At 35.5% G+C, this 20,841-nt stretch overlaps 2 protein-coding genes across 3 annotated transcripts in view; one reads left to right on the top strand and one right to left on the bottom strand.

Annotated features, from left to right (window-relative positions):
* Window positions 1-20,841, top strand: part of LOC138710199 (DNA polymerase alpha catalytic subunit-like) — a 558,528-nt gene that overhangs the window by 461,100 nt on the left and 76,587 nt on the right. The window lies entirely within an intron of this gene.
* The window catches only part of LOC138710202 (uncharacterized), a 101,856-nt gene continuing 95,347 nt past the window's right edge, over window positions 14,333-20,841 (bottom strand). For both annotated transcript variants that reach the window (XM_069840849.1, XM_069840851.1), the window contains exon 4: window positions 14,333-18,962. In XM_069840849.1, coding sequence (XP_069696950.1) covers window positions 18,812-18,962 — 151 coding nt within the window. In that variant the 3' untranslated portion in view covers window positions 14,333-18,811. The remainder of the gene's footprint in view (window positions 18,963-20,841) is intronic.

Genomic DNA, 20,841 nt, shown 5'->3' with positions numbered 1-20,841 from the left:
GGAAAATAGTAAATAGAAGTCTTATGGCCATGCCGTAATAGTTTTGAATTTTGTCTATAACTGAGTCAGTTAGCCTCCCCTTTCCTAATAAACCCTTACCATCCGATAATTTTTGTCCCTTCACACTGGTTTTCAGTCTCCTCAAAATGCCCATTCTCTTCTGTATGTGGCCTATGCACTCTAATTTTCTAATTTGTACGTCATTCCCATGTGGTTTCAATTCCTCAACAGCAATGAATGACTTAGAGTCCCATCTCCTAAATATTTCACATATCTCACATTATATGAACTGAGTGACCGATTGAAAATGTTCGTCACACCTGCAACCTCCACTCCACCACTTGACCCACTGTAATTACATTCACAATCGGTTTCATGTTTATTTGTTGTTCTACCTTCACACCTACAATGTTTTGATAATATAGCAACATCAGTTACCTTGCCAGTGTCCACACTAGTTGCCGTCACAACGCCATTTTGTGAAATGTGACCCCTTTTCTGCCACGTCCCATCAAAGGCAGCTGATATGCCTCTGACATTATCATTTTCTGCAACTGCTTCTTCCACAGCAACCTTCATGTTATGTAATGCAACATTTTCAATCGCAGATCCAATTATTATGTTATATCTAGTAGACCTGGTTGGAGGAGGTGGCAAATTCAAAATGCCACATAAAGTCTCTCCACCTGTCTTACCTTTTCCTATAGCCCTAAGGCCATACATAGTCTAACATTTATTGTGTAGAGTTTACATGTTATTGGGTTTATCTTTGAAATATCAATAGATGAAGAGTTGTAAAAATTTACACCATACGCACAGTATTTACATTTTAAAACTAATTCTGCAGCAAGACCAATGTGCTTTTTTACCTCAAGAGATATCCCACCTTTGCCACAGCCTTTACAGAATACATTATTTTGCAGTACACTAGATAATATGCCAACATCTATAACCCCATTGGTATCACTAACACTGTGTTCTTGTTTCAGGGTTTCATATCTGATTTTAGAATCTTCAAGTTTCTTTCCTGATGCACAGCCACTATTTACAGATTCACACTGACCACGTGTGCTAGAGGGTTGTAGGTTAGAATTCACCTTACTAACAGAGTTCTTACGTTTATCAACATTTCTTCTCTTCTTAAATACTTTCAAGCTACTTTTGTAACCCATATTGTAAGAAAATATCACAAAATGCACCTCTATAATGCAACTGAACTGTATCGTAACACAATTAATAACAGAACTCCGTACAGCACGTGTATAACATCACAACACTGTAAACAAATCCGTTGCTACGAAACAAAGCACAGACGGTTAACCAGGTGTACCAATACACATAAATTCCCTACAATGAAAAAATTTCGCACATAAGGCGCAAAATTTGAAACTAACATAGTAGTATCACAGTCTAGTATATACAGTCGCGAAGCTCAATACGTAGTAAATATGCAAACATTAGATAGTTGCTCACCACTAGGATCGCTAATATCGCCTCATTACAGGCAATACAAAATAGTACAGTCACAGTCTATTGTTTCTAGCACCCTCAAAACTCAAGCTTCGTGACTGTATATAGTAGACTGTGGTAGTGTGCTAGATGAACAGGAGACAAGCCCATAGGCGGAGTAATGGGGGCCACTGCCCCCCCCCCCAACTTGTCTGATCTCTTTTTTTTTTCTATTATTCTATTGAATTCAAAAGATCTTTTTTTTTGTTTTTGTTTATGATTAAGTTTTTGTGCTTAAATTGATGAATTAATGTCTTCTGATCATGTGCCTGGACTATAATACTGTATTTATTTTAAATTTCTGAATGTATAAGAATTCCTATACTACCTCATTTGAGGAATGGAAGCACTGTAATGTTTCTTTCGTAACAGCCTGTACTATTGTCTTTGAAGTCTGCAGTTGTTGAGGCCACCACTTCGAAATGTATGAATAACATACTGCACGACAATGCAGGAAAAAGAAAAGTGATCCCAGTATAATGTGTAAACTTAAAAAATGAGATTAAATAAAATAATTATTACAAATTACATTTCATATATCTTCGGAAGGTAAGCTTCATATAAAAATATTTCTGTTAGCACTGTTACGTAGTTTTATTGATGTATGCACGTGTTTCTGCACGAGAGAGAAAAAGAGGGAGATTGTTTTAAGTTATGCCCTATTATAATTTGTAGCAGACCTACAGTTCAAGCCCTATACAACTCGGTTTGAAACATCGCCGATATGGATGTAACACTGTAAAAAACATGCCCCTCCCCCCGAAAATACCTTTATTAACTGATCATATTCCAATATACTGTACCACGGTCAAGCTATAACGGAGGAGGAGGTAATTAATTATGTCTTCCTTTGCCTCCCCAAGGAAATGGTTCTCTCTCCGCCTATGGACACGCCCACTTAAATGTCACTGTTCATTTAAACCGAAAAAAAAAAACATACTTAGGAATAAGATACAAACTTAAATCATGGCTCATCTGAAAGATAAATGAAAAATGAAAAATTCAAGATTTTTTGGCTTACCAGGTCCCCTTAAATTTCAGTGTTTTTTAAAATGAACTAATCGCTGTTAGTCTTTTTTTTTTTTTTTTTTTCCAGTTCACTTTATGTTAAATGAAAGTCCTCTGAAAATGCTATAGACGGAGCCAATAAACCAATTTTTCGTAAAATTGCAATGAGCCCCATCTGCATGTATACCCTTCTTATAATAAACATTGTAACCTGGACTGTTAAAATGTGACGTCTGCTTGAAAATTTTAACATCAACTACAATTTTTGAGTTCACTGGGTCCTTTCCTTTAAAAGCCATTATTTTCGTTTTCGTCAGTGCTGTATTAAATATAATAAATGACTATAATATTAAATACAAATACACAAAATCTGGAACTTAATTTTAGAAAACTATAGGCTGAGCCAACTTCAGCTAAAAGGACCATTTGCAGTGTGTAAACCAAATACTTGTAAAATTGTAGAATAGACTCCTCATCTAACTACTCTGAATTATCTTGAAGACAAGATCTAAGATAGAGCAACTCTAAGAATTCATCAGTGCTATAGAGACAGTGATATAATAGCAAACTGATTTGTATAGACCTATTTATTTATTCTCATAATCCTTTATTCGTCTTTTCGTTTGACAACTCAAGTTATCAATTCTCTTATTTCTGTAACCATACACTTCTTGTCCAGTCGTTGGCTACTGCAGAATTAAGGCTGAAATATTCCCAGCCACTTTTGATAGTACCTCTGATTGAGGTTCTGGCTGATATGCACATCTATTATCAGACAGTACATCTCACTTGACAATACGTGCCAGAGGAAGAACAAATGTTTGTATCATATAATTCTGAAGTCTGATTAATGTAATATGTAGCTAGTCGGCAATGTATGCAATGGAGGGGAAAAGAAATTGGTCACCTACCCAATTATCTTCCGGCTTAGTTGCTTCATGAGTGATGACTTATTGGTGTCACTTATGAGATTCAGACCTGTCTTCGGACAGCTGACAAAGCAATAACTTTTGATAGGCTCAAAAACTTTTATCTCACATAAAGTCTGTCAGGAATGGTGGAGAAGCTCATTTTTTTTACTGATTGCTATAGACTTATTCCACGTTAAGAAAAACGCATTGAGCATATAGGGCTGTTCGATCAAATGATCAGTTGGCACAGAAACGCCTGCCTGCCACAGCTTCCACAATGTGCTCTGCAAGGTCCATGAAACCAATGACTTTTTCTTAATGTGGAATGATTTATAGTAAAGCATGCGGGAATCTCAGCCCTTTCTTTTTCTCGTTTTCTAAAAAAGTCTCCTCCGAGTAGCCAATTTGGATGTTCTTTTCTTTAACATTTTATCGGGCTCTAGCATCCATATGCTCGAGGGTAAAGGGTGTCCTTTGGACTGCAGTTAGAATTTGGTGACCTCTCTGCTCTACTTACATCAGCTTTCTTCCCGCTGCACATTCGGCAGAGTTATGGTGGTGAGAATCTTCACAGATGGATAGATTATAACCTTGGACTTGTTTCGAAAATAAACTTCTATTTGGGATTCCGATTTTGCTGCTCCTGCGTCCGATGTGAGTCACGGGTGAATGCAACACCGCGCCCCATTCCTCTATTGCGTCATTAGGCCTATATACCTACGTCGTCCATTTTCCTACAACTCCAACCACATAATCCCTCATATATGCACTTCTTCCCTGAAGAAGATGGCAGAGCTAGCCGTCGAAAGATTGGAATCTAATCTCCAACTCACCTGGCTGAGAACCCAAGAAGAGTTATTCTATATCAAACGCCGGGAAAGCCTCAAGTCATACTAATTTATTTGTTGGTTCACTACCCAGTATCTTATTCACTTACTCAAGTGCTCACTAGTACACTTTCTCGTCAATGTTTTTCCTGTACCATCTGATAATTTCGAAATGTGTTGCAGGGAAGCGTGTGTGTGTGTGTGTGTGTGTGTGGGTCAGACATTTGGCTGCAGAACATGTGGTTGATCCTTAGTGTCCTGCTGCAGAACTTCACCTTCAAGCCGGCACCAAACCAGAAGCTTCCAGACCTCATCAAAGTGCATGGTTTCCACCAGACATCACCAGATTTCTGGTTCTGTCCAGTGCCACGGGTGTGAACCTTTGCACAAGTGATTCTCAAACGACAACCTGTAGGCAATCCTCTCAGAGCTTTTCACTTAGGACACATGGATATGAAATTTAGCAGAGGAATCCTCGTCATTACTGATTACTTTCCAAATTAATGTGAAGTTTAGCTGGGTGCGAAATCACGAACTTTGAATATTTGATTTACATTTGTTGGAATAGAAGCAGTCCTGCAGAACAGAAGGATAACTTCCATGGGTTGGAGTTTGAGAAACTGTTCACTGCGGGAAAGCCACGTTACACCTGTATTTAAACATAGCTACAAGCTTCAAACACAGATAGCTGGAAAAATAATAAGAATGTGTTTTATGCTGTTTATATGAAGAGGCTAGCAGTAACTAGAGAGTATTGCTATTTATTGAAGGTAAATGTTCTGTGAAGTTCTAATTGGATACAGATAAACAGATTGTTTCATAATTAAGACTAACAATTTTGGGATATAATACAGAGCAGTGCCTTACAAGAGGTGTCGGTATGCAACTGAGTAAATACAGGGAGGCTGATGCTGACGACTTCAAGAGAAACAATTATCATTTCGAAAGATTAACATTTCTCAGAAATAATTATTTTTTAGACATTCGTTTCATGGTGATGACTTTTCGATTCTCATTTTAGCATCAAAAATTCATTGAATTCTGCATCCATATATTAGCGTGCTTAAAAAGTAAATTTCCATGCCTGAAGTACTTTTAAGCACACTAATTAGAAATACTGAAAACATAAATTCCAATTATTTATTTATTATAAATATTTTCAACACAATTATTTAAAATTGAAATTACATTTGGAGATTTGATATATAAATTATTCACTTCCGAATCACTCACTTTTCTAATTACATTTATCACTTTCATTGTAATAATTGTATATTCCAAATTACATAACAAGCAGAAAACAACTTCATAACAACCAGCAAAACAATCACTACATATCCAAAGGCCATGAAATCTATCTCTTTTTATACGAATATAATACACTTTCGTCTTCAATATCATAAGTTTGCCATTGCGAGATAACGAATCAACAATTTCATTCTCTTTAAAATATAAATACATTTAGGATTCTCGAGTGACTGTTCAAAATATTTTGCACGAAATACATGCGAAACCAGTGTTTTAAGCACTTGCCGTGTTGGACAATCTTCACTTGTCATGCTTAAAATGCTATTATTTCGCAACTTGTTGCATAAATAGCAATTATAATTATGATTATTTTTATCCCTTTATCTTTTAAACACATTTACAAACACCCATTTTGTAAACATGTCCACATTATTATTTTCAGTTGCAACAAATAATTTTGCATAATGTTTTTATTACATTTATGGTTCAAGAGTATTTTAATACTTTAATTAATAATAAATCAGTTTAAGTAATGTATATTTTGCAAGACGCATGCTTCACCCTAAGCCTGAACACTGCGGGGACAGCGTGACTGTTATCAGGGAAGACTATACAGGTTCTAACAAACTTAATTACCATTCAGCTCATGCAATCTGTGATTTTTTTTCGAAACTAATTTTGAAGCTATTGATGTTACTGACGTAACACTCTTTAATTATCAACTTCAAATATCAAGGTTTAGGACAACATACTGCCAAAATCTTCTGCTGAAAAGGTAGAAAATACAGGGAGAAGCTAAGTGACGAAAAAATTAAGAAATCAAGAAAAGAATGCACAGCAGAAACCACTTTAAGAAAGAAATGGTCTAGAGTGCCAAAGAAAAAATAAACTGAAAATAATAGTAAATTACGAATGAGAAAGTACAGAGAGAAATTAAGGGCTGAAGCAATGTTAAGAGATGTTGGATATGATTCACCATCTACGTCTCAGTCATTGGGGAAGACAATACATCGAGCACAAAGGTCATTACCAACATCTCCAAGAAAGAAACGTGCTGTTGTGAAGAAACTTGCTGAAAAGTTTGGAGTCATAGAAACTTGCGAAATTAAGCAGAAGGAAGGTGAAAACTCTCATGATTATTCAGCTGTTTCACAATTTTACGAAAGTGGTCTAGAGTCTACTGTATTTCCAGAGCACAAAGATTTTGTCACTTTAATTAATAAAGATCCAGAAAAAGAAAGAAAACAGAAGAGAGTGTTTATGATGACAGCAATGGAAGCATATAGTTTTTAAAAGTGAATATCCAATGTTCAATTAAAAAATCTAAGTTTGCTAGTTTACGACCAAAATACAGTATATACTTCCAGTTTCTGAAAAAGATAAAAATGTTTGCTGTTGTCAAATGTGGACCTTCTTACTGACGGATTATGCAAGTGCACTGGAATATCCTTTCTACTAATAAATTATTAGAAATGTCCACATGTGACTAGAATATCGCATGCTACTTGGAAAGCCAAATGTAGTAATACTGAACAGTTTATAACAAATCTATTCCCAGATAGTACAGGTGGACAGACACATAAAATGGAGGCAGTCACCTGTCCTCCTGAAACTGCAAGAAATATATTGATCAGACATCTTAAGGGTTTATGCAAACTATGTTTCTATGCAAAAACACAACTGCAAGAAATAAAATATCTGAAAGGAAATCTTACAACCTAACATGCTGTAGGCTATTACAAAAAGATTTTGCAGAAAATGTTGGAATAAAACACAAGGATGAAATGTCCACACATTGAGTCAACAAGGGTATTATCACATTTTCAGCTGTTTTGAATACTTTAAACAGTACAAAATCATATGCATTGGTCACTGATGATGTGTAACATGTAAAAGGTGCAGCATTAACATTCAACAGAATCATATTGGAAGATGCCATGCACAGCGAAGAACAGAATATTTCCACATTCTGTTTGTCAAAAAAGTGTACAATATTGTCTTGGAAAACTCTACAATATCTACTAAGTCCAGGAGAATCGTCCATTTATATTCTAATACTTATTTTTACTGTTCTGATCGTAATTTAAATACGATAAATTTCTTCCATAAGTTAAACAGAGATAAATGTAATTTGCAGTGATTATGTCAGTAACAAGTGAATGTTACATCAGTAATATTATTTGAAATGTCTGTTTTGCATGTTATTTACATTTAACAAAAGTGTTAATGATTATAAAAAAGGTAACCTACTGTATATCAGATTCATAAATTATACAGTATTCATATTGCCTTTTTACTATGTAACTTCACAGAAATTCATCATTAAACATTTATTATAAAATCTATGTCCATATTATGTTACGTCAATAATAATAATTCATAATGCGCTGTTTTAAAAGTCCTGATAGAAAACCCATCAAACAGAAGAGCATGAAGGGTTTTTTAAACTACAGGGGCAATGCCTGCATGAAATCAATGTGAACACGATTGTCCCTGGTTTAGATCCATGACTAAATATACTGAAAGAGATTTGTAGCTTGTAATTATTGTGATCATAGACACCTGCAAAATTAAGGGTCATAAAAACTTTTCTAAAAACGTATGCTACATGGTTGTGAAACTTGGACTCTCACTGTGAGAGAGGAAAAGAGGTTAAGGTTGTTTGAGAATAATGTGCTTAGGAAAATATTTGGGGCTAAGAAGGATGAAGTCAGTGGCGTATACTGGTTAAAGGGTTTGGGCTACCGCTGACCCTATTATTACACAAAATATATCTAACAATTACTTTAATTTTAATTACTATGGTAAAACTAATAATACAAAATTATTACATTATGTTATATTATAAACTTTTTCTTTTGTAATTTCCTTGGGCTACCCCCGGTAGCCCGCAAAATACGCCCCTGGATGAAGTTATAGGAGAATGCAGAAAATTACACAATGCAGAACTGCACACATTGTATTCTTCACCTGACATAATTAGGAACATTAAATCCAGACGTTTGAGATGGACAGGGCATGTAGCACATATGGGCGAATCCAGAAATGCATATAGAGTGTTAGTTGGGAGGCCGAAGGGAGAAAGACTTTTGGAGAGACCGAGACATAGGTGGGAGGATAATATAAAGATGGACTTGAGGGAGGTGGGATATGATGGTAGAGACTGGATTAATCTTTCTCAGGATAGGGACTGATGACAGGCTTATGTAAATGTGGCAATGAACCTCTGGAATCCTTAAAAGCCAAAAGTAAGTAAGTAACAAAATAACAAATCTCTGTTACACAGAAAAGTTTCCTAATAGCCTAAGAATGTGTGTTTCAAATATCATGCATATAACATTAACAGTTCCGGAGATATAAAGTTATTAACTATTTTGTGTGAGAATAAAGCAAACAATTAAAGTTACCAGAAATTTCAAACAAAGTTTAGTGTAATTTAAAAACTATGTGCACCAGAGCTTTAAAAGTGACAGCTAAAAGGTTCATAAATGTGCATCACATTTTGTGTCATCAAACTTCTTATTGTAATCTGTTTTTAAGTTGATTTTAGTTCCTTTCTTTGCTAACATATCTGCTTTCTCGTGACCATTCAGTCCACAGTGGGCCGGGATCCATTGGAAGACCACTTTTTTATTGTAAATGTGGGGAAGCAAGAAGGATGACGACTTCATTGTGAAATCCAGAGCAAAAAAAAAAAAAAACACACACACGTACACACACACACACGAGAAATGAGGGGTAGTTTGATCGGTGTTCATTATAGATGCCTGTTGCTAGTAGCCAGAGTTGGGGTGTAGTCAATATATACTGCAGGGCTGTGTCTTCTGCAACTGGTACTGATGATTTTAATTTGCTTCTTTTGTGGTTTATGGATGGAAGTATAGAAGAATGTGTTCCAGATCTTCATCATGATTATTACACCACAGACAAGTAGGATTATCAGAAATGTGAAATCGGTGTAGGTATAATTGAGTGACAATGTGATCTGTTCTGGCTCTTGTTAGGGCAAGTTTTTGTACATTTCCAGGTCATTTGGTTTCTTTTGTACAGACTGTAAAATTTTTCCTTTGTCAGAAGAGAGCCAATTGTTGATCCATAGGTTTGTAAAATGAGACTTCACTGAAGCAAAAGCACGGATAGAGATACCACTTGAAGAGGTCTTGGTTGTAAATACAGTATGTTGCCTGTTTTGCAATATTAACAACTTTCTCATTTCCAGGTATACCACAATGACTAGGTATCCATTGAAATGTCATTTCCTTTTGGAGTTCTTTTAGTTTACTTAGTTGTTTCCGAAGTGGAATAATTCTATGTGCACATAGGTTTGGTACATATTTAATTATATAATTGGAGTCGGTAAGTATGGAAATAGATTTTTCAGGAATTTGAGTAACACACTGAAGAGCAGCATCAATAGCTAGCAATTCAGTGTCAAGACTGGAGGAGGATGAACATGGTATGAAATAACTTTCTTGATATTTTGGAATGCGTCTGTTTTATAATGCTTATATACGATCAAAATTGACCTGTGGATGTGAAATATGGGGAGGAGCATCAGCAACTCATCTACAAAAAATTTCTGTTCTTCAAAACTCAGCCCTAAGATTATGCCTAGGAGTACCAAAAACCACATCACTGTTGCCCTAGAAACTGAATGTAATATTCAACTAATCAGACAAAAGGCTCTAAAAATACATTTAAAATTTTGTGTGATGAAATTTTCAAATTTCAAAGATTATTTTAAACCAACATTTTTCATTTTAAAAGTTTACTGGTTTTCCATCACATTTAACCATCCTTGCCCCTTGAAAACCTTGTGCACCAGAGCATAAATTCGTATTAAATTTTATGTAATATATATTTCTCACACATCAAAATGTATTTTACAGTAAACATATTGTTTTTAATTCACTGGTTTTTCACAATATTAAAGTCATTCTCTCTCCTTAACATCCCATGTAGCATTTGCAATGAATTTCCCTATTCCTTTCCTTTTTGTATTAAAGGTTTTCTTTTGTTATTGGTAACCTATTTTTATTTAGTTAATATTAAGCAGGAATATGAATGCTTATAGAATAATTCATTAATAGTATATGAAAAAAGAAAACATCATTATGTCCGAAGTTAATTTCACCTCCTTCCATTTCAAGTAGGGGATGGAGGTGGGAGTTGCTGGGAAATATAATTTTCCCTTATCATTGGTGAGCCGTGCCTACTACCATGGCCGTTTACCTACTACGTCACTTCATCCGTCAGAGTGCTCTCAGACGTCACAGAATAGATAGCGCTATCAATCCCTTCATTTGTTCTTTCCAAATAATCCTATTGGCCGGGTCATTACTTCTCACGAGGATAGAGGGGTAGAGAGTTTACCTGTTTTAACGGAGATACACGGAACGTCACTTGGGTTCCGGTACGCGGCAGATACACTTAATAAGATTTAGGCTCTCGTACGCGGAGATATTCGGAAACAATTGCCTTAGATTCAAGCTCTCGTACACGACAGAAACATTTAACAAGACTTAGCATTTTGGTACGCGGCAGATATAGATAATGTGACTCGGGCTTTGTACATGCTGGAGATAGATCAGTGGAGTAGTTAAATTGCGTTGTGTGTGTTTGGGATTTTAGTGGATCGTAGTTTGAAATATCGCTTGCTAGTGATACGTCTTGGGGGCAAGTTTTAGTATTTGCATCGAGTAACATATTTGTGAGATATATGTGTTTGAGGTAAATTGTATTGGGAATTATGTAAGGAGATATGATTTGAAATGTGAGTTCATGTTCCGAGACGGTTAGAGTGATAAGGCAGCGATTACGGTCTCACATATGGTTTTAGTGTTTTCCCTGCTCCAGTTTGATTGTCGCTTTCCTTCGCCGCTATTTTCTTATCATGTGCGTCGAGTTTAGTTGCTATTTAAATGATCCTTGAAATTGGAATTATCATCCGTTACTCATTACGTGCATAAGTCTCCATCCCTCTCTCTCTCCGTTGGGTATTCATTTGGTAAAGTGCAGAGATTTGTGTTAGTGCTATTTGCACAGATTATGTGAGCAATATGTGCAATGGGTAATGTATAGTGATCTGTCATGTAATGCCTTATGCTGGGTAGAGATTGTCTCTTATTGAGTGTATATGTATTTTTAGTTTGGTTAGTCAGACTGAGTGGTATCTATGGTCGAATGGATCATGTATTAAATTAATGTACTGGCTGGCTGTTGTGTTCAGATTCATACTCAGATAGTTTATATATATATATATATATATATTTAGAGAGTGGTTCATGAACATATGGTTAATAGGTTAGTCACTGATGGTCGAGAGACGGCCATATTAGATGATTTAATCACTCATAAGTGTGTTGGCCTCAGTCTTGTGATACTTACATGATTTACATATCCTGGGGATATCATTTCAGATTAGTTTGTCCTATTTTCACTTATCTATTTCATGTTTCTTGTTATTTCATTTTTCATTTATGTACATTGTTACTTATTATTGTTAATTATATTTGTTTTACAAATTCACACTATTCATTCTAAAAGTCTTCCACTGCGCACACCCAATCCTTTCAATGTGCCGTCCACCTGGCGAAAGCAGCCAATATAAGAAAGATAAAGAGAAGGAGTGGATGATCGTACCACCTCCCCTCCACATTGGCAACATTGTGAGGGCTCAGAAAAATGAGGTTCTATTTGACATTTTTAGCGAAATCGAGATTTTTACTGCAATGAGTAGTACTAAGTTAGCACTATCTACCATATGAATTTTATGTTGATATTGCAATTATTTTTCGTCGTACAAACAATTTGATGAAGATCTAATTGCACTTTTGTGTGTTTCATGACAGTGACGATATTTTCAATAATATGTCACATTAATGTATAAAATCAGTTATTTTATAATATAATATAATATATTATCATTATTAGTTTTTGTGCATTATCTATCTTCGTAGGTCATCCAGCTATTTGCTGACAACACACGTGTTCCACTATGAATTTCCTCTTCTTACAAATGATAGGTAAAAAGCACGATGCTGGCTAACTAATTCACGAAACACGAAAGGAAGGGGGGCAACCAATTAAATAAAGAAATTACTTACCTAGACGGAGCAGAAGAAAATATATCCGTTGTAGAAAGTTCAGCCACAAATGTTGATGAACGTTAGGTTTACAAAATGACTGAGTAACATCAAATTGAAAGGTAGAGGTGGAGGGGGGGGGGAGGAAGGAAACGTATTGGAGTACTGGAAATCACGTGTGTAAGGAGAATTTATATTATAACGCGGACTATATATATATATATATATATATATATATATATATATATATATATATTCGGGGGTTGCTCACTCAAATGGGATACCTTACTTACTGGCTTTTAAGGAACCTGGAGGTTCATAGCCACCCTCACATAAGCCCGCCATCGGTCCCTATCCTGAGCAGATTAATCCAGTCTCTATCATCATATCCCACTTCCCTCAAATCCATTTTAATATCATCTTCCCATCTACGTCTCGGCCTCCCCAAAGGTCTTTTTCCCTCCGGCCTCCCAACTAACACTCTATATGCATTTCTGGATTCGCCCATACGTGCTACATGCCCTGCTCATCTCAAACATCTGGATTTAATGTTCCTAATTATGTCAGGTGAAGAATACAATGCGTGCAGTTCTGTGTTGTGTAACTTTCTCCATTCTCCTGTAACTTCATCCCTCTTAGCCCCAAATATTTTCCTAAGCACCGTATTTTCAAACACCCTTAACATATGTTCCTCTCTCAAAGTGAGAGTCCAAGTTCACAACCATAAAGAACAACCAGTAATATAACTGTTTATAAATTCTAACTTTCAGATTTTTTAACAGCAGACTGAATGATAAAAGGTTCTCAACCGAATACTAACAGGCATTTCCCATATTTATTCTGTGTTTAATTTCCTCCCGAGTATCATTCATATTTGTTACTGTTGCTCACAGGTTTAAAATGGGATAAACCATTATTTAATGCTTGTGAAATATAACATTATTGTATACGTGGATTGTCATTCATAGGATGAATGACCTGTAGTGTATCATTTATATTGATTAATTCATGATCTTGTTCTGTCAGATGCGTTGCAAACTTTCATTTTCGTTTACTGTATTTGAAATCGGAAACATATTCATTAAACCAGGTTCTGTAATTTCTGTGAGTTTGACCAATGTATTTGCTAGGCCAATTTTTGCATTGTAGCATATATATGCCACTTTTTTGAAATTGATCTCTATTATGTATCAGTATGTAATTACTTAATTCCGATTCAGTTGCATGTTCAACTATGTAAGCAAGTTTTAATCCTAGTTGAGTGTAAGAGAAGGCCTTACAGCCTTAACTCTGCCAGGTTAAATAAAGCCATTATTATTATTATTATTATTATTATTATTATTATTATTATTATTATTATGAAGTTTATTAGGTATGACGTTATTTAATTTATTATTAGCGCAGAAGGCAATATTCATATTGTGTTTTTTGAGGAAGTTGTTCAATTGGTTAGAAACTGGTCCAAAGTACGTCATGCTTGTTCATGTTTTTTGGGGTTATTAGTTCAAGGAAAGTGTGTTGAGTTCTTACGTTTTTGGAGGAGGCTGTCTACTGTATGTTTTTAGAAACCATTATCTTGGGCTAAACAAATAATATAAATATATTCTTTATTATAATTAGATTTACTTAGTGGAATAGTTAATAATCTATCAATGAGGAAACGAAATTTACTAATTTTATGAGTTTCTGGGTGGTTAGAAAGCTGTGTTGAGAATGATTATTGGAGGTTGGTTTCCTTTATATGTCAAAATTAAAACGGAAATGTTTTATAAAAGTTTTGAGGTCTAGAAAGTTTATTGATCAGTTAACAGCTGACTGGGAGGTGACTGGGGCGTAACCTTTGATAATAAGTTATCCTGGAAACAACAAGTGGAGAAAATTAGCTCCCAAACTTCAAACCAACTGAGGATCCTAAAACGCCTTCCAGGATGCAAATGGGAATGTGCTCGCTCAACTTTAAGCACTACATATCAAAAGTATGTTCTTCCTGGAATGTAAAACACACAATTGGTCGACTCTAAGACTGTAAAAATAACTGCTGTGGATGCCATGTTGACCCTCAGAGAGATCCATGCTGTTGTATGAAGAGCTAATCAGACTATCGGATGGTCAATACTGGTACAAATACGAAAATAAGAAAGAAACCCCAAAACACAACATGGATTTGTGAAGAAAGTACGTAAGCTAAAAGAACAATATTCAATTATATCAAATGAACCCCAACCCATGATACAGAATCCAACTGAAATAGAATCCCATGACTGCTTCACAGACCTAAACCAAAGTGTTTTTAAAAAAGGAACAGACACAATGAGTCTAAAGCTTTTGGCCTTGGAGACTATCAACAGTAAATACCCAGAACCTGAATGGCTCAGAATATACACAGATGGCTCACAAATACATGGTTACCCAAATGCAGGAGCAGGGATATACAGCTACATCTTCATTTTTTATAAATCTAAATTTAACAGAAGAAATACTGAAATCAGAAGTAAACACTGAAATACTGAAACAATTGTCTTTAGAGACAATTAATATTAGGTACCCTCCACAAAACTGGCTTCATTTATACACCGATAGATCCTTGATCTCCAGAGAACAAGGTGCCGGTGCAGGTGTTACGTGCTGTCTCTTCTCACTTTATGGATCTCATGGGTATGGAACAACAAGTTTTGATGGAGAAATCATTGCAATAAGTGAAAGTCTCAGGAATCTTCTATGCCACATCAATAAATTTAAAAATGCAGTTATATTGTCAGACTCCAAAGCAGCTATTCTATCAATCGTATCTAAACACACACCTTCATCTCAAACAGCAGAAATAACTAAAATGCTCTCTCAATTAATATCACTCAATAAAAGAATTGTATTCCAATGGATACCATCCCATTGTGGAATCCTGGGAAACTAGAATGCGGATGCTTTAGCAAAGCACTGCTACTTACAGACCTGTTACTAAATCTACGTATTACTCTGTGAAAAGATTTATTAAATCTACATACTTAGACTTCAACAAACAAAATTTGATAACACAATCTCAAGGGAAAAAATGGAAGTCTCTGCATCATAATCCACAGTTAATTCCCGATTTACCACGAAAATCGTCTGTAGCTGCATTTAGATTGGCAACAGGCCATGACTGTTTGGCCAAACACCTGCATAGAATTGGAATATATCAGTCCCCTAACTGCCCATTGTGCAACTCAAACCAAGAAATGGATTCGTAACACCTCAAAATCTGTGCTTCAGTGGCTGGCCATGATAATATCTTTGAAAAATTTTGGAGTGCAAGAGGTCAAATGACTTTATTGACAAATGCCTGGCATTAGAAAACAATGACAACTATTTATAAATCCATCAGATCATTCAAAACAGCGTTCGATGGAGAAATCAAGCCATTCAAACAGCATTAAACCAACTTCTACTGCATCTTGCAAAATTCTCCAAGACTGTCATCCTGAGTGATTCAAGATCTGCCATAGAATCAATTGAGCTGCTGCATCAGTGGAGATTCATGACTGCTGCGAGACACTGAGGAAACTCAAATTAGCTCCTGTGGATCCCTGGACACTGTCACATTTCTGGCAATGAACAGGCAGATACATTAGGAAAAAAGCTGCCATGCTCACTAGTTGCTTCAAATCAGTATCATACCACTGCTCTAAACTCTACAAATGAAGGAACAATACCTCATGAGTTTAGAATCAAACTGGAAGACTTTTTTACATGGCCAAGACAAGAAGCTCTATCAGTTTGGGTTACTTCAAACGCCCACCTGCATGCTCTGTAATCTGGATGAAGATATGGACAGGGCCCACTTAATGTGATGCCTGGCCCTTCGCAGAACAGAAACTATTGGGAAGCCAGGATTAAGATAATGAATCAGATGGACAATTGATGACTATTTGTTAATGTTCCATGCCATTAGAGAAATAAATAAATATTACCAATTCCTTTCATGATTTACACCCTATCATAAAGTTCACCTCCGAGTCAGCTGTTAACCAATCAATAAACTTTCTAGACCTCAAAACTTTTATAAAACATTTCCGTTTTAATTTTGACACATACTGGAAACCAACCTTCACTAATCATTCTATACACAGCCTTTCTAACCACCCAGAAACTCATAAAATTAGTAAATTTCGTTTCCTCATTGATAGATTATTAACTATTTCACTAAGTAAATCTAATTATAATAAAGAATATAATTATATTATCTGTTTAGCCCAAGATAATGGTTTCCAAAAACATACAGTAGACAGCCTCCTCCAAAAACGTAACAACAACTTACAAAAAACTCAACACACTTTTCTTGAACCAATAACCCCTAAAAACATGGACAAGCATGACCTACTTTGGACCGATTTCTAACCAATTGAACAACTTCTTCAAAAAACACAATATGAATATTGCCTTCTGCACTAATAATAAATTAAATAACGTCATACCTAATAAAAAATTTCATAATAGAGATCGACTTCAAAATAGTGGCATATATATGCTACAATGGAAAAATTGGCCTAGCAAATACATTGGTCAAACTCACAGAAATTACCAACCCAGTTTAATGAAAATGTTTCCGATTTCAAATACAGTAAACGAATATCAAAGTTTGCAACCCATCTGATAGAACAAGGTCATGAATTAACCAACATAAATAATACACTACAGGGCATTCATCCTATGGGTGACAATCCACATATACATATTGCTGAAGAATTTTATATTTCACAAGCATTAAATAATGGTTTATCCCTTCTGAATGAGCAATTCCCAAACATACATAGTCTGCTTTATAATTTAAATTCTCCTTACACACGTGACTTCCGATACTCCAATATGCTTCTTCCCCACCCCCCACCCTTCAATTTGATGTTACTTAGTCCTTTTGTAAGCGTAACGTTCGTCAACATTTGTGGCTGAACTTTATACAACAACGGATATATTTTCTTTTGCTCCGTCTAGGTAAGTAATTTCTTTATTTAATTGGTTGCCCCCCTTCTTTTCGTGTTTCGTGAATTAACATCATTTGGTTACAAATCATAAATAATTTTCATTATTAATCCTTTCAATATAGTAAATAAGAATTTGTACATACTTTCAGATTACAAGACCACGCATGTCTCAAGTGTTACTCCAGTCTTACCACACATGAAGCTGCATATTCACCTCTCTTCACTACTCTGCCAATTCACATCAGCATATCGATCTGACATTTGTAAATGCAGCCTTCATGTTAATCTTGTTATGCAGTCACACTGAATGGTGCTTATGCTATTTATATAGCTTAATCTTATACTCATAAAAGTGGACTGATCATTTACTTTTTAACAATTCTATTCTTGTACATACAGTTTTTACTGTTTTATGGTACTATTATGAATTTTACTCATTTACTTGTGACTCAATATGTGATATCATAATTCATTATGCATCCGAATCTATTTTATAAAACCCATGGTTTCACCGATTGTTTATAATACTTTGTTCATAAGATTTTGTAGGTTAATTGGGGATCTAATGATGGTTCCTTGAACCGAAAACATTCATCAAAATGTTAAAATAAAACATTTATGTTATTGTAATATTAATAAAACTTTTGGAATTTCTCACAGCTTATCGGACCCAACATGGTCTTTAAATATACTTTCCAACAAAATACCACATAATCTTTAAAAATTCTAGAACATTCGTAATTACTAACTATATTCAAGAAAACAAAGGAAATGCATGAGTTTAGCTTGCAGTAAGTCTGTTGCCATTCACAGATTAATTTCAGTGCACTTTAGTGGCAGCAAAAGAAAAGAAATTTCTTGGGACGAAGTGTTAAAACAAGAAGAACCAAGAAAAACGTACACCCCTTTCCTGTTGCATGGCCATAAAAATATGATTAATTTATAATACGCCTACAGCTCCAAACATTTCTAAGCATGTTGTGACTATCGGAAAACGAAGGAATTAATGGAAAATGCGACCACATGTGCTTAATTATCGCCGCATTGAGTGGAACCAAGGGACGGAGCATGAGATTCAGACATTTTTAGCACATAAAGAAAGAGATCGCCAAACAAAATGAAAGATTTAATGGTTGGTAACATTAAGGAGTGCACATAATTCACTACTACTGTAACAGCTCAACTTTGAACAAGTGGGGAGGGAAATATAAGAACAGGCTGAGGGCGATCTATCTGAAAAATGGCTTTAGACATACAATTTATAACTACTTACACATAAAACGACTACAAAGCCCACAAAATATATATCTCAAACATGAACAGCAGCAACTCTTCGTTGTTTCCTCCTCCTCCTCATCTTCTGCTGATGTGGGATTTGCGGGATAACACACAAGGCCTCGAATGGTCCTGGGTAGCCTGCAAGCAAAATTAACTGCATTCACAGGCTTTCATTGAATGGCATATTAATAGGGTGAGGAGTCATATGCAACTGCATATTTTACTGTCCATTTGCAAGTGATGTAAAATCATTTTAAACAGCTGTAATGCAGAATGTTCAAAATCAATTCTACATATTTTTGCATATTTCAGGTGTTCCTGTACATAAGAGACTGCTGAGCATGTAATGTAGCACATTTTCAGGTATAAAGCCCCAAATTAAGATATTTTGTAAAACAATAATATTCTGAAATGTTTGTCAGCATATAATATTTTTCTCTTAAATTGTACCCAATGGCGATAAATTCCTTGCATATGCAGTGTGGGTGTGCAAAAACCAAAACCACCACACTATGCTTTTGCTACAAGAAGCATTCCCAAACACCTCTACTTCATCATCATCCATACAAGTTGTAGGCCATTACAATCTCATAATAAAGAGGAATTTTCTCCCCAGCTCTTTTTGGGACGTACCAGAGATCTCTTCCAATGGGACTGATAGTGAAGCATAGCTTTTGGGATTCTAGGGGATCTCATACATTGCAAATGGCTCATCCATTTGTTCTCATATTTCTATATGAAATGGAGTATTGATTCCAGACCAAGAGGACTTAAATATAATAGAGGGGTTCAATCGCCGCTAACTCTTTTAACCGACACTACGAACGCTACCATCGTTTCTTACCAACATTCCGGCACTGAATTCAGATGCCAAGAAATGGACAATGAGCATGCGTGCTTTTGGTTTAAGTTGTCAGTCCTGTTAAGGTAGGAAGGTGAAAGAAAGAACCGAAGGAGAAGGAAGACATCTTGATTTGTCTTGTATCTGTTGTGTACTGTGAAAGATGCCATCGTATGTGAAGTGTGAATATTTGAATTATAGAAATAAGAAGGACAGCCACTCAAATAAGTGTTTCTTCAAAATATCGCGAGATAGTGAACGGTGAGTTTTCATTTACAATAATAGTAATTTTATCACTTAAACAAATTTGATGTACTGTAGATTTTTCTAGTCACGTGCATCATTATAAATTATATAAGATACCGGATACTATTCGTGTGTGTGTGTGTATGTGTATATGTATATATATATATATATATATATACACACACGCATCTATATATAATAATAAATTTAGCTTCCCTTATGGAAAGGTTGCCAGATTTGATAAAGTGTATTACATACAATTTGGAAACACACCTAAAAGGTAAAATGATATACATTTGAAACGGTTAGGAAATCGAATATGCAAAATGTCAGAAAAATTTACACCTAAGTAGCGTTTGTGATCATTTACAGTTAAGAAAGGGGGGGAAATATCATCAGATAGGTTAGAATGATTTGAATGCCATATACCACGAGAAAAATAATAGTACGGATTGATTGGCATTGATATCTAAACCAATTAACAGCCATCGGTTAAGATAACTTGAAATTTCCATTATCACTCCCATACAAATGATTTCTCAATATCTGAACCGATCCTTTGAGGGCACTAATGGCTATTTCCTTCACAATGCTGTGTGTTAGGCCCAAGTTTTTACATGTGTTGGCAAAGAAGGAGGATATGGTACCTCGTGCTCCCACCATCAGACCTATCACATCAATGTGGGACAGGCTATATTTATCTTTATAGAACGGGGATTGTTGGTTCATAGATCCGTTTCTTTTCACTGTCCAACTCATGCAGTTGATCTGCATGTGTCTCAAATCTGATGGTGGGATCAAGAATATATGCCGAGTTGTTCTTAATGGCAATGATATCAATTCGCCGAACACTTCCTTGTGTGGCTAGTCCCTGCACCTCTTGATGGACTGTAAACCCTACTTCCTTCAGTGCCTCGGCCAGCACAGAAC

This window comes from Periplaneta americana, chromosome 12 (assembly GCF_040183065.1).
Source record: "Periplaneta americana isolate PAMFEO1 chromosome 12, P.americana_PAMFEO1_priV1, whole genome shotgun sequence".
In the NCBI taxonomy this organism is placed as follows: domain Eukaryota; kingdom Metazoa; phylum Arthropoda; class Insecta; order Blattodea; family Blattidae; genus Periplaneta; species Periplaneta americana.
This window is presented reverse-complemented; position numbering and strand designations above follow the sequence as displayed.